At 49.6% G+C, this 15,373-nt stretch overlaps 1 protein-coding gene across 1 annotated transcript in view; it reads right to left on the reverse strand.

The window, feature by feature from the left end:
- Positions 1-15,373, reverse strand: part of parp9 (poly(ADP-ribose) polymerase family member 9) — a 148,800-nt gene that overhangs the window by 36,872 nt on the left and 96,555 nt on the right. The window contains exon 9 of the mRNA XM_072473177.1: positions 1,990-2,059. Coding sequence (XP_072329278.1) covers positions 1,990-2,059 — 70 coding nt within the window. The remainder of the gene's footprint in view (positions 1-1,989; positions 2,060-15,373) is intronic.

A 15,373-nucleotide genomic window follows, 5' to 3' on the forward strand; every position in this document is an offset into this window, starting at 1 on the left:
AGAAGAATGAGAGGTGATCTCACAGAGGCGCATAAAATTCTAACAGGACTAGACAGGGTAGATGCAGGGAAGATGTTCCCGATGGTGGGTGTGTCCAGAACCAGGGGTCACAGTCTGAGGATTCAGGGTAAAACATTTAGGACAAAGATGAGGAGACATTTCTTCACACAAAGAGTGTTGAGCCTGTGGAATTCATTACCACAGGAAGTAGTTGATGCTAAAACATTGAATATATTCAAGAGGCGGCTAGATATAGCACTTGCGACGAATGGGATCAAAGGCTATGAGGAGAAAGCAGGGTTAGGCTATTGAGTTGAATGATCAGCCATGATCGTGATAAACGGCGGAGCAGTCTTGACGGGCCAAAAGGCCTCCTCCTGCTCCTATCTTCTATGTACTTATGTCTCTATGTTGCCTTTTTATTTCTATCAATGGAAAAAACACCCTAGTCCAGAACACATCACAGAATCACAGATTATCACAGAATTTAAAGTGCAGAAGGAGGCCATTTGGCCCATCAAGTCTGCACTGGCTCTTGGAAAGAGCACCCTACCCAAGGTCAACACCACCACCCTATCCCCATAACCCAGTAACCCCACCCAACACTAAGGGCAAGTTTGGACACTAAGGGCAATTTATCATGGCCAATCCACCTAACCTGTACAACTTTGGACTGTGGGAGGAAACTGGAGCACCCGGATGAAACCCACGCACACACAGGGAGGACGTGCAGACTCCGCACAGACAGTGACCCAAGCCGGAATCGAACCTGGGACCCTGGAGCTGTGAAGCAATTGTGCTAACCACAAGGCTACCGTGCTGCCCATCTGGACAAACATGGTGTGCACAAGTCGAGACTTACCTGAAGAAGCATGGGGGCTGCCTTCAGAGTTTGTGTGGAAGTCACCAGTCACCTTGGAACACCACCATCAAAGAAGTCCATTTTCAAGCCTCAAGGTGTCCCTGGAAGTCCAGTTTCTTTATTCAGGAGATCTATCTTCTTTCTTCAGAAGATACATTTTCTTTCTTCATCGGTGGGTCAGTGATGTCAGGCACCTTTTAAATATGGCACCCAGATATGATGGCAGGGGGCATGCCATCAGCTCCATACCGCCATTGAAGATGGTGTAAAACCCAGAGATGTATTATTAATTATGTTGGGGATGGCAGATATCGCCTGGGTTCCCACTGACCTCTGCACGTAGAAAGTCTCCCTGTTCCTGCCCCGTCACAAAACTTCAGCCCATAGTGTTCATAGCAGGTCCATAAAAACAAACAAAATTCTTCTACAGCTGTTGATCTGAATGGATCTTCAGCAGTTGTTTGTGGAAGCTGCAACTACAGGCAATTAAAGGCTGTTTCTTTTGTAGCTTCAGAACAACTGCAGATGAACAATTGTTTTAATGGTACATATCCACTGTTTTAAAACTAACTCATGACATAAATTGAGTGAGGGTTACAGAGCAATGAACTAAGGTTTTGCATTATAAATAATGATAATGGATATTTTAAACATTTAGCATCTCTATAACCAATTCCTACCATGGGGTTTTGAAATCATTCGACAGTAAATATTAATAACTTTGAAGTTGGCAAATATAGATATGAGCATGGACAGCTGTAAAAGAATAGTTATTAGAACCTTTTCACATCATGATGGTATGGGAAAGTAACAATCGCAAACTTAATGACCTTCACAGAATAGGTGAACAAAAGTGTGAGAAGAAACGCAGACTTGAGCTACCCTCCAAATGAGATAAAGGGAAGAGCTGCAGCCTGTGTAATTCTGCTCATTTAGTGAAATATGGTAATGAAAAGATACAAGAATATTACAGAGCTTTTGTATTCGGGAGGCACCCTGTAGAAACAGATTGTATCTGCCAAGGATGCTTCTGAATAAAAGTCTGTTACTGCAACTTACAGTTTTGAGTGATTTGAATCTAGTACTACAACACTACCATCCACTCTTGTTTTATGTTGCTGACTTACCACTGAAAGATGAGGGGCCACTTCTTTGTGCAGTTAAGTATTTTACTCTACATAATTCCTGCAGAAATGCCTATATGTCAACATACAGATAAATTGTCACTGTTACCAACTTATTTTGTTCGCACATTACATTAATCTTGCATGACAATTTTATTTTTGGTAAGAGTTTCAATACACTAAGTATTTTTACATGTATTTTAATTGAGTTAAAAACATGCACTAAAAGAATTTGAACACAATGTGATTCAGAAACTTAGAAGTTCACTTAATAAATTGTGAAAAGAAGAAATGATAGGTGGAATAGCAACTTAATGAGGGATGACTCCAAAATCTATACCACATGACAATTGAACGTGTGTTAATTTTCTTAGGGACAAGAGTACTCCTTTCAGGTTTTGTTTACAATTACCTGTAAATTATAGTTATTAAAGCTTAATCATCTTTTTCTCTACAGTCATTTAATTTTGAAAAAGGTGGAACGGTCCTTCGAGCAGTTGAACTTGTGCTAGTTTTAAGGTACTTGGCAGAATATTTGGCAATTTGCAATTTTTTCTGAACTTAAAGATAGTCGGTCATTCAACAAATGGACCATACCCCATTATTCAGTAAAACCTATTTGTCAACTCTGTTTAACAGTTGTTAAGAACCTGTTGTTGAAACTTGTTAAGTTGTTAAATGCTAGAGTATTCCAAATCCCAAAAGGGAAACTTGGAATGCCGGTTCCTAATTGTATTTTTAAAAATTTGCTACGATGTGAGGAAAGATGTGAATATCAGTCTTATTGGAATAATTAAACAAAATAAATGTGTATTAAACAGCAAAACACACAAGAAAGGCAGCTAAAAATATATACACTTAACTGCAATAATGACTGCACACAACATTGTTAAATTGATCTAGTTTCAACCCCTTCTATGTTCCTAAACCCAGAGGTACACCTCCCCAAACAACACCCCATAGGTTGTAAAACCATAAACAAACTCCATCACTAGTTACCATACTCAGCACATGTATCTCTTTTGGGAATTACTTTTGGTTTAGAATAGTAACAACTGCAGATCAACATAATTCCCCAGGCACTGACTTTTTTGGAGTGAATACAGTTTCCTGCTGTCTAAGGCTGTGATGTTAGAATCCATAGAATCCCTACAGTGCAAAAGGAGGTCATTTTACCTTTTGAGTCTGCATCAGCCCTCTTGAAGCGCACCATATCTCGGCCCACTCCCCTGTAATATCCCTGTAACTCTGTAACCCCACCTAACCTGCACATATTTGGACACTAAGGTGCAATTCAGAGTGGCCAATCCACCTAACCTGCATATATTTGGACTGTGGGAGGAAACGCGAACACCCGGAGCAAATCCACACAGGCACAGGTCCATGCTGACAGTCACCCAAGGCTGGTATCAAATCTTAGACCAGTTCTGCTCAGCTCAGCTCACCCTTTTAGAATATAAGTGTGAAATAGACCCTCATTTTCTCTTACCATCTGTGTTTTAACTCATGAAATTCTATGCCCTATTGTTATCCACTTCTCTTTGGTAAATATTGGGGTACAATGTTGCTAGGCTATTCCACATATCAAAAATATCAGTCAACCTGTCTTCTAAACCAATTCCCATTTAAAAATAGTTTGCTCTCATTCATTCACCAGGACACATTCCCAATTATTAGATTCCTTAATTTTCATTTTATCACAACATCTTGATACAGTCTTCTTTCCATATCCCATGCAGCCTTAATTGAGTGTACACTCGTAAAAGTTGAGCTTGTGTATAAGTTGACCCCAAGAGATTTGGCCTAAAAAAAGTAAAAATTGATACACCTCATGCAAATGTCAACCCTAGTTTTTCAGTAATGAAAGTGTGCTGTGATTAATAATTAATACGGTTCATTAATGCAAAGGCACGTGCAGGAACTTTAGATTTTCCTTCTTCCAATTCTAGTCTCAATCATTAGAGAATCAAAAAGCCTAAAGTGTATCACATGATCCATCACGATGCTTTCTAGAAAGAATGCTAATTACACAGTTAAATATAAATTGAGAAGAAAAGTGGATTAATGAGCATCAGCAAAATTGCCATATAAACAACAGCATAGCCGTCCAACTCCATGCCCTCAGCGACGCAAAGAAAGATGGTATTTTAGAATTCAAAGCCAATACCAGGAGGTGCGCAGGTTCATGAAAAGGCATGGTATAGTACTCTACCAGAAAACAAACATTTAACTGCATCCGTCATCTGAATTTGAAGATAAAATCCTCAAATTCCATTGCTCTGTCATCTGACATTGAGAGAAAAAGGCAATTTGATTGGAAATATGGAATCACTGATAAACTGTGACATGTCAGCAAAATAGAACCATTACTAACTTTGGTGAAAAAAAATCCTGGAAATGCAGAGATAAAGGACATGATCTATCAGAATAGGGACAGAGTCCCATTGTGCACATGATTAGCCGGGTGTTTCCCGGCGCTCAGAGTGCCGAGATACACCCTGCTTTCTAACGCCCATTCGGGCAGATTGGGGGCCTCAGCAGGGGATGTAAAGCTGAGGCCACACTTAATCACGTTCCCTGAACTGACCAGAACTCCTCAGTGCAGGGAGAGTTCGGGACATCATTTTTAATGGCGTTCAGATCTCCTAAGCCTCTGACAACACCCCTGAGCCCCCCTAATCCCAACTCATATATAATAAGGGGGTCCTTGCCACCTACCCCACCGCCCCAGCATTCCCCCCCCCCCCCCACACACACACACAGCACAAACCCCCAGCCCGACCCCGCCATGTGGAAAATGCCAGCTTGGCACTTTGACAGTGCCAGCCTGGCACCCTGGCAGTTCCCCTGACAGCTGGCAGTGCCACCTGGACACCTTGACAGTGCCAGGCTGGCACCCAGATGGCACTGCCAAGCTGGCAATGCCAGGGTGTCACCTTGCCCAGAGGATAAGCACATGGGGGCCTCTGATCCCCTGGGGGACCCCCACGAATGCCGTTCCGTCTGGTCCTGCTTGTGGAGACTAGCACTGAATGGCACTCGCCCAAGGTCTCAACGCGAGGGGGTTAGATCCTATGCCTTGGTTAGACCTCAGGTACACATATTCGAGTGATACTAGCTGTCTCACTCTAAATGCAGGTTTGCCAGAAAGTGATCCTGGCCACAAAGGGTGGGATTCACATTCACGTTATATTTTGTGAGGCGCAGTGAGCCGAGTAGATCCCGGAAGTGGGATCTCCCGGCATCTATCAGCGGCACCTCATTGCTTTTTGGGCACAAGACAACCAGTAGATCTCGCCCATAGGCAGTGGAGTGTTTGAGATATATTGAGCATTACAAAGATCTGTGGCGGATTCGGTCTTGCAATACATTTGCAGATTTGATTAAATGTGTATGTTTTATGGGTGTGATCTAACAGGAAAAAAAATCAGGGTTCACTTTTTGGCACATTGGGTACAGTGCTGAGAAACACCTCACTATTCAACAGTACTTTGCCAGTTTTTTTGCCTCGGCGGGAAACGCCCCGTCAAAGCTGAATTTACATCACTTCCTGGGCGGCACTGCCAGGGTGCCGGGGTACTGTCAGGGTAATTAACGTTGCTGCAGTGCCAAGGTGCCTGTGTGCCAGGTTGGCACTGTCAGGGATCAGACCTGGGGGGGGGGGGGGGGGGGGGGGAGGGCCTTGCCAATTGGAGGGGGCGATAAAGGGGATCACCGGGGCCTCAGGAAGGTGGGGGGTGAAGATCGGGGATGTCTATCAAAATGGCTCCCCAATCTGGGAGCAGCCATTCCTGTTGGAGAGATCAGGGGCGTCATTCGCCCTCCCCCCGCCGGGTCGGAGAATCGCCGGGGGCTGCCGTGAATCCCGCCCCCGCTGGTTGCCGAAGTCTCCGGCACCGGAGATTGGGCGGGGGCGGGAATTGCGCCGCGCCGGTTGGCGGGTCCCCCCGCTCGATTCTCCGGCCGATAGGCCGAAGTCCCGCCGATAAATTGCCTGTCCCGCCGGCGTAAATTAGAGTACCTATTTACCGGCGGGACAAGGCGGCGTGGGTGGGCTCCAGGGTCCTGGGGGGGGGCGCGGGGCTATCTGACCCCGGGGGGTGCCCCCACGGTGGCATGGCCCGCGATCGGGGCCCACCGATCCGCGGGTGGGCCTGTGCCGTGGGGGAACTCTTTCCCTTCCGCCTCCGCAACGGTCTCCACCATGGCGGAGGCGGAAGAGACTCTCCCCACTGCGCATGCGCGGGAAACTGTCAGCGGCCGCTGACGCTCCCGCGCATGCGCCGTCCCGACATGTCATTTCCGCGCCAGCTGGCGGGGCAACAAAGGCCGTTTCCACCAGCTGGCGGGGTGGAAATCCCTCCGACGCCGGCCTAGCCCCTCAATGTTGGGGCTCGGCCCCAGTCGGCGGACATCGCGCCGTTTGGGGAGAATTTCGCCCCAGTTCGCCAGCAGGCCATTGGTCTAAGTGTGGCCTTGACGGGGAGAAACGCCCCGAGGTAAAAACAAGGCAACGCGCCATTGAATAATTCTCGGCACTGCAGCAACGTTAATCACCCCAACAAACTTAGATTAGATTTATTGTTACGTGTACTGAGGTACAGTGAAAAGTATTGTTATTGTTATTATTTACAGCACATTTGGCACAGTTCCCAAAAGAGTTCCCCAGCTAGTCCCATTCCCCAGCTCTATCTCTGTAGCCCTCTAAATTCATCAGTTTCAACTATATATCCAGCTCTCTTTTGAAACCTCCTATGGAATCCGCCGCCACCACTCTCCCAGGCAATGCATTCCAAACCCCAACAACTCTCGCAGTAAAGTAGTTTCTCCTCATCTCACTCCTAGCTCCCTTGCTGACCATCTTGCTGACCAACTGTAGGTGGGAAATCACGGTTGAGGAAGAAGGAACACATTTTCGAAGCTCCATTTTGGAAAGTGGCATCATCAGAACAAATGCGACAGAGGCGAAGGAGTTGAGAGAAAGGGATGGAGTCTTTACAGGGTGGAGGGAGCGAAGAGCTGTAGTCCAGATATCTGTGGGAGTCAGTGGGCTTGTAGTGGATATTAGTAGATAGTCTATTGTCGGAAATGGAGCCAGAAAGATCAAGGAAGGGAAGGGAAGTGTCTGAGATGGACCAGGTGAAAGTGATAGAGGGGTGGAAACTGGAAGCGAAGTTGATGAATTCTCCGGGTCCGGACGAGAGCATGAAGCGGCACCAAAATAGTCAGCAATGTATCGATAAAGGAGTTGTGGGAGGGGACCCGGGTAGGCCTGGAACAAGGAATGTTCCACATACCCCATAAAAAGACGAGCGTAGCTAGGACAAATGCAGGTACCCATTGCTATACCTTTGATTTGGAGAAAATGGGATGAGATAAAGGAGAAGTTGTTGAGAGATAGAAAAAGTTCAGCCAGGCGGAGGAGAGTGGTGGTGGATGGGAACTGTTCAGGTCTCTTTTTGAGAATGAAGCAAAGAGCTCTCAGGCCATCCTGGTGTGGGATGGAGGTGTAGAGAGATTGCACATCCATGGTGAATAGAATGCGGTTAGGGCCCGCGGACTGGAAGCTGTCAATAAGACGCAGGGCATCAGAGGAATCCCGGATGTAGGTGGGGAGGGAATGGACCAGAGGAGTGAGGATGGAGTCAAGATAACAGGAAATAGGTTCCGTAGGACAGGAGCATGCTGACACAATGGGCCTGCCGGGACAGTCCTTTTTGTGGATTTTGGGAAGTAGATAAAAGTGGCTGTCCGGGGTTGTGAGACTATGAGGTTGGAAGCTGTGGGGGGGGGAAGGCATCCGGAAGAAATGAGGTCGCTAACGGTGTTGAAGATAATGGCTTGATGTTCAGTGGTCTGGTCATGGTCCAGGGGGGGTAGGAAGGAGTATCTGAGAGTTCTTAACAACTCCTTCTTAACAACTGTTATAACTTGCCAGGACACCTTCAGAGAATTATGCATTTGAACCCAGAGGTCCCTCTGCTCTTATACTCCTCTGAAAGTTGTACAATTGAGCCTATATTGCCTCCCCATGTTTCTTCTACCAAAATGCATTACCTCACATTTTTCTGCATTGAAGTTCATCTGCCAGGTATCTGCCCATTTGACAATATCCCGCTGAAGTCTCAGCATCATCCTCACAATTCACTGTTCTCCCTAGCTTAGTATCATCTGCAAATTTAGAGATTTTGCCCTCAACATCCACTTCTAAATCATTTATATAAATCAGAAAAAGCAAGGGTCCCAACACTGACCCCTGGGGAACACCACTTTAACTCGTCTCCAGTCGTGGAAATGTCCATCTATACCTGCCCTCTGTTTCCTATCTCTTAGCCAACTTCTAATCCATGCTGCCAAGGACCCATCAATCCCAATCATTGTTAATTTGCTAACCAACCTGCCAAGTGGCATTGTATCAAATGCTTTCTGAAAGGCCAAATATACAACATCCACGGCACTAACCTCATCCATCAGTTGCACCGCATTGTTTTTTGGATACGAAACAACCAGTAGATCTCACCCATAGTCAGTGGAGTGTTTGAGATGTGTTAAGCATTATACAGATCTGTGGTGGATTTGTTCTTGCAATGCATTTGCATGTTTGACGAAATATGTCTATTTTATGGGTGTGATTTAACAGGGGGAAAAAAAAAAATCAGAATCCACTTTTTGCCGCATTGATCGGGATGTTTTTTGGTGCCTGTGTCACCCTATCAAAAAATTCAATTAAATTTGTCATACATGACCTGCCCTTGACAAAGCCATGTTGACTGTCTAGTATTAACTTATTTTTCTCTAAGTGTATATTTATCTCACCCCATGTTATGGCCGCCATCAGTTTTCCCACTATTGATGTCAAGCTGGCAGGTCTGTAGTTTCCCGAGTTATCCATTGCCCCTTTCTTAAACAATGGCGTCACATTTGCAATCCTCCAGTCCGCCTTGACTAATGCTGTGTTCAGAGAGGCCTGGAAAATTTCTGTCAACAGCTGCGCAATATGCTCCCTTACCTCTCTTAGCAATCTAGGGTGCATCCCATCAGGGCCTGGCAACTTCTTTACCTGGAGTGCTGACAACCTTTTTTGCACCTTTTATTTATCTATCACTATACTGCTCAGTTGCTCAACATCTACATCTACCGGGGCGCCAGGATCTCTGGCCATTCCGTGACTTGCATTCATGTTCGGGCCTGTGACCACATGTTCCACAGCCTGGTTCTCCCTCTGCAGATTCTGGGGGAAGTATCTCGTCGGGACAACTTGATCACTGGCCAGCAGACTAGGCGTGCATGGCTTTCGGTCCTTGGGAGGGTTCAATCGCTGGAAGGGTGTGTGTCCTATGGCATTAACGTCCATTCCCTGGATTTCCTGCGCCCCTCACTCAGCGCTCTCACGAGATAGCAAAATTTGCACATTCTGCTGTAGGTTTATGACTAGTTAGGTCAACAGTTTCTTTTGAGTAGCCACATTATTTATTCCACATACCAAATAGTCACGCAGCATTTCCAACAGGGACATGCCAAATTCATAGAATTCAGCTATCATTCATAATCTCAGCAAAAGCTCAGTGTTGGACCGGCCTGGGGTTTTTTCTGCTGAATTAAAATGATACTTCTGCACATTCATGGATGGTGTCGGGTTGAAATGTTGCCCCACTAGTATCACCAGCTGCTCAAAAGTATGGTGTCAGGCGCCATAGGAGAGCTGAGGCTCCATAATTCACCGTCGGTATGTGCCCCGCAGCCAGTTAGCAGAATGATTGTCTGGTGATCATTTTCTGTGATATTATTGGCCCAGAAAAAGTAGTGCATCCTTTCCACATACTGAGACCAATCTTCCAAATTTGCGTCAAATTATATATCGGGCGCGATTCTCCCAAAGGGAGACAAAGTACCGACGCCGGAGTGAAACCCAGAGTGTTTCACTCCGGTGTCGGAGCCCGCTCCCAGCCCCCTATTCTCCCGCCCCTGGGGGGCTAGGAGCGGGGTCGCGTATTTTACACGCGCTGGGCCTTGGTGCCGCGTAAAAAGCGGCGCCACGTAGATGACACGGCTGGCGTCACGTAAATGAAGTCACCCGCGCATGCGCAGGTTGGCCGGCACCAACCCGCGCATGCGCAGTTGCCGTCCTCCTCGAGGCCGCCCCGCAAGAAGATGGCGGATGGATCTTGGGGGCAGCAGAGGAAAGGAGGTCCTTCTTTAGAGAGGTCGGACTGCCGATCAGTGGGCCCCGATCGCAGGCCAGACCCCATCGGAGGCCCCCCCCGGTGAAGGAAACCCCCTCCCCCCCCCCCTCCCACAGGCCGCACCCCCCCCCCCCCCCTCCCAGCGTTCCCGCACAGTTCCAGTTCCCGCTGGCAGCGGCCAGGTGTGGACGGCGCCGGCGGGAACCTGTCGTGTCGGAGCGGCCGCTCGGCCCATCCGGGCCGGAGAATAGCGGGAGTACCAGAGAATCGCCGTTGTGAGTGTCTCGGGGGATTCTCCGGCTGGCGCGGCGCAGAACCCGACGGGGCTGTTCTCGCCGGTTGGGAGAATGGCGGGATGGCGTCGGACCAACGTCGCGCGATATAATGGCGCGGCTGGCGATTCTCCCAATCGGCGCGGCCTCGGAGAATCGCGCCCATCATCTTCAGAACAGAGACATGGCAAAGGAAAATTCTCCAAACTTTATCCAACAGGTTAACCGACAGAGTAGCAGCGCCGGCAGCATCAAACCAGTTCAAACCTCGTTGAACCCTCGTTGCCAATTTTGTAGACCATGATGGAGCGCACACTGAGTTGTTAGAAAAAAATAAAGGTTTACGATAACTATTATTAATTGCATGAAAGAACCCAGCCGGGTCCTTCCTGTCAAACTGGCCGACATGATACAGAAGATAACACTTCATGGTTAAGGGATCCCCGCCTGCTTTAACGGGGGAGCTCGCATTCGGCGAGGCTCACGGGGAATTTAATCATTGCCACCTCGTGAGTCCCATTACTAGGCTTTTGGAGCTAAATTGCCTACTCTTTTGCTATGCTCCTCTGGGTAATAAAAAACGAATCTCGGACCACCTGTCACTGACTGGGGTGAGGTGTCTTTGATGGTCATGCCTCCATACGCAGCTCATCAAGGCAAAATAAATTCCTTGCTGCTGCAAGCAACATGTAGGCAGGTACTTGTGGTTGTTAGTCAGGTGGGGAGGGGGCAGATCTTTGCTTGTTAACTGCGCAAGCCACTTTAGTATACTGAGCAAGGCAGAGTCAGCTTTCAGTCCACTCACTGGAGACAAATATTAAACAGGAATTCCACATCCTTAACAGTAGAACAAACACATGGAGATTGAATGTATACCACACAACCTATAAACTGGCAAAAACAAGCATAATACATACAACATCAGCCCAACTGGTTCAGACATAAGCCGCACCATTGCAGGTCAGCTACATAATTACACATTTCAGCATATTTTGTAATTATATGACAAATTGTTAGCAGAAAGTTTTTTTTTCCAATTAAGGGGCAATTTAGCGTGGCCAATCCACCTAACCTACACATCATTGGGTTGTGGGGGCGAAACCCATGCAAACATGGGTACAATGTGCAAACTCCATGTGGTAGTCACCACTGTTGTATTATATTGTATATAATGGGTATTACGGTAAGGACCCTGTACGACAGGTACGGGGGTAGATCCCTGCCTGCTGGCTCCACCCAGGAGGCGGAGTATAAATGTGTGTGCTCTCAGTTCAGCAGCCATTTCGTAAGCTGCTGTAGGAGGCCACACATCTCTGTGTAATATAGCCTCGATTACATTCGACTCTCGTCTCATTGTAATTGATAGTGCATCAATTTATTACACAGAGATTTTCAGAGTTGGATCTCCGCATCAAGCCGGATCGCCTGCAGCTGCATCCTCAAGCAGACAACTCTAAAAAGGACTTCCAACATTGGCTAGCTTGCTTTGAAGCATGCAGCGGGTCTGCGCCCAATCCCAGAAGCACAGAAGCTCCAGATTCTGTACACGCGGCTGAGCTCCAACGTTTTTCCCCTCGTCCAGGACGCGCCTACCTACGCAGAGGCCATGGCGCTATTGAAGGAGAATTACGCTCAGCAGACCAACAAGATCTACGCCAGGCACCTCCCATCCACGTGCACCAACGTCCGATGAGTCTGTGGAAGATTTCTGGTGTGCCCTGCTCGCCCTGGTGAGAGACTGTGACTGCCAGGCCGTTTCGGCCAATGAACATGCGAACCTGCTAATGAAAGACACGTTCGTTACGGGCATAGGGTCTGACTAAATCCGCCAGCGCCTCTTAGAAGGGGCCACGCTTGTCCTCGCGGCGACCAAGAAACTAGCGCTCTCGCTCACGGTCGCCTCACACAATGTACAGGCTTATGCCCCCGACTGCACTTCCCACCCCCGTGCATCGTGGAGACCGCCAGTGGCCACCCCATTGTGGACCCCACCAGCGACCGCCTTCAGCCAACCCCACGCCTGCGACGGGTGACAGCCAACCAACCCCGGGGGACCCAAGTGCTACTTCTGCGGGCAGACAAAACACCCTCGGCAGCGCTGCCCGGCGCGGAGCGCGCTCTGCAAGGTCTGTGGCAAGAAGGGACATTTTGCTGCAATGTGCCAGGCCCGCTCAATCGCCGCTATTGTCCCGGCACCCCCCATGTGCGGCCAGTGGGCGCCGCCATCTTCCTCTCCTCAGACCACGTGTGGCCCGTGGGCGCCGCCATCTTGCTCCACTCATAACACGTGCGGCCCGTGGGCACCGCCAGCTTGCCTGCCCCAGGACACGTGCGGCCCGAGGGCGCCGCCATCTTGCCTGCCCCAGGACACGTACGGCCCGTGGGAGCCGCCATCTTACCCGCCTCAGGACCCCTGCCCATCGGGCACCTCATCGGACCGCTCATCGCCTGCAACCGCCGCCGACCAGCCGCGTCTAACCTCGGTCACGATCGACCAGTCTCGACCGCACAACCTCGCGACCGCTTCGACAAAGGTGAAGGTCGAGGGTCACAAGATACCCTGCTTTCTGGACTCTGGGAGCACTGAGAGATTCGTCTACCCCGATATGGTAAGGCGCTGCTCCCTCGCGGTACACCCCACTAACCAAAGAATCTCCCTGGCCTCCAGATCCCACTCCGTGGCGATCCAGGGGTACTGCATCGCCACCCTCACTGTCCAGGGCGTAGAGTTCAGCGGCTTCCGGCTCTACGTCCTCCCCAACCTCTGTGCTGCCTTGCTACTCGGCCTGGACTTCCAGTGCAACCTCCAGAGCCTAACCCTGAAATTTGACGGGCCCCTACCACCCCTTACTGTTTGCGTCCTCGCGACCCTTAAGGTCGACCAGCCTTCCCTGTTTGCAAACCTCACCCCGGATTGCAAACCCGTCGCCACCAGGAGCAGATGGTACAGCGCCCAGGACAGGACCTTCATCAGGTCTGAAGTCCAGCGGCTGCTGCGGAAAGGTATCATCGAGGCCAGCAACAGCCCCTGGAGAGCCCAAGTGGTAGTGGTGAAAACCGGGAAGAAAAACAGGATGGTCGTTGACTACAGTCAGACCATCAATCGGTACACGCAGCTCGACCGTACCCCCTCCCACGCATATCTGATATGGTCAATCAGATTGCACAGTGCCGGGTCTTCTCGACAGTGGACCTGAATTCTGCCTAACACCAGCTCCCTATCCGTAAGGCGGACCGCCCATACACTGCGTTTGAAGCAGACGGCCGCCTTTACCATTTTCGTAGGGTTCCCTTCGGCGTCACCAACGGGGTCTCGGTCTTCCAACGGGAGATGGACCGAATGGTTGACCGGTACGGGCTGCGGGCCACTTTCCTGTACCTGGACAACATCACCATCTGCGGCCACGACCAGCAGGACCACGACGCTAACCTTTCCAAATTTTTCCACACCGCCACACTCCTCAACCTAACTTACAACAAGGAGAAGTGTGTGTTCAGCACAAACCGATTAGCCATCCTCGGCTATGTTGTTCAGAACGGAGTTCTAGGGCCCGACCCCGATCGCATGCACCCCCTCATGGAACTTCCCCTCCCCCACTGCCACAAGGCCCTCAAACGATGCCTGGTATTACGCCCAATGGGTCCCACGCATTCAATCCACCGCTTTCCCACCGACGGCCAAGGCTCACCAGGCCTTCAACCGTATCTGCTATCACCAGAGACTGCCAGGTCTGTGCGGAGTGTAAACCACACTTCTACCAGCCAGGCCATGCGCCTGATGAAGGCCTCCCGCCCCTTTGAACGCCTCAGCGTGGACTTCAAAGGACCCCTCCCCTCCACCGACCGCAACACGTACTTTCTTAATGTGGTCGACGAGTATTCCCGATTCCCCTTCGCCGTCTCAAGCCCCGATATGACGTCTGCCACCGTCATCAAAGCCCTCAACACCATCTTCGCTCTGTTCAGTTTCCCCGCCTACGACAACAGCGGCCGGGGATCCTCATTTATGAGCGAGGAGCTGCGCCAGTTCCTGCTCAACAGGGGCATTGCCTCAAGCAGGACGACCAGCTACAACTCCAGGGTAAACGGGCAGGTGGAGCGGGAGAATGGGACAGTTTGGAGGGCCTTCCAGCTGGCCCAATGGTCCAGAAATCTCCCGACCTCCCGCTGGCAGGAGGTCCTCCCCTGACGCACTTCACTCCATTCGGTCACTCCTGTGCACCGCGACCAATGAAACCCCTCATGAACATCTCTTTGCCTTCCCCAGGAAGTCCACCCCCGGGGTTTCGCTCCCAACATGGCTGGCAGCTCCAGGACCCATTCTCCTCCGCAAGCATGTGCGGCTCCACAAGGCGGACTTGTTGATTGAGAGAGTACAGCTACTCCATGCGAACCCACAGTATGCCTACGTAGCGTACCTCGACGGCCACCAAGCCACATTCTCCCTCAGGGATCTGGCACCAGCTGGGTCCCCACACACCTCCCCCTGCCCCGGCGCGACCCTTGTTGCTAACTTTGCCTCAGTTCAATTGCTCTGGTTTATCACCTTTGCTCTTGAGTCGCCAGGTATCTTTATGATACCGCCACGTGGTTCAAGTCAGAGTAATGATCAATAATCCAATACACCGATTAGTAAGGTTTAAATCAAAGCACATTTATTATACACAGTAATCACTACTCATGCACAAATTCTACGTTTAAGCTACTTCTACACCTAACAGGCCTATACTTAACTTGGAACTGGCCCACCAGGTCAGGGAAACAAATGGCCTTTTGTTCGGATTCTGAGCCTGCGGGATTCGAAGTTGGTACAGATTGGTAGCTAGGAGCGCCTATCTCGTAGTGAGCGTTGAATTAAACTTACGATTCGATCTTCACTGCTCCGGTCACGGTCAATGTTGGTTCGTTGTTGCTGGGTGACCAGGGCAGGAC

Source organism: Scyliorhinus torazame, chromosome 2 (genome assembly GCF_047496885.1).
Source record: "Scyliorhinus torazame isolate Kashiwa2021f chromosome 2, sScyTor2.1, whole genome shotgun sequence".
Taxonomy (NCBI): Eukaryota; Metazoa; Chordata; class Chondrichthyes; order Carcharhiniformes; family Scyliorhinidae; genus Scyliorhinus; species Scyliorhinus torazame.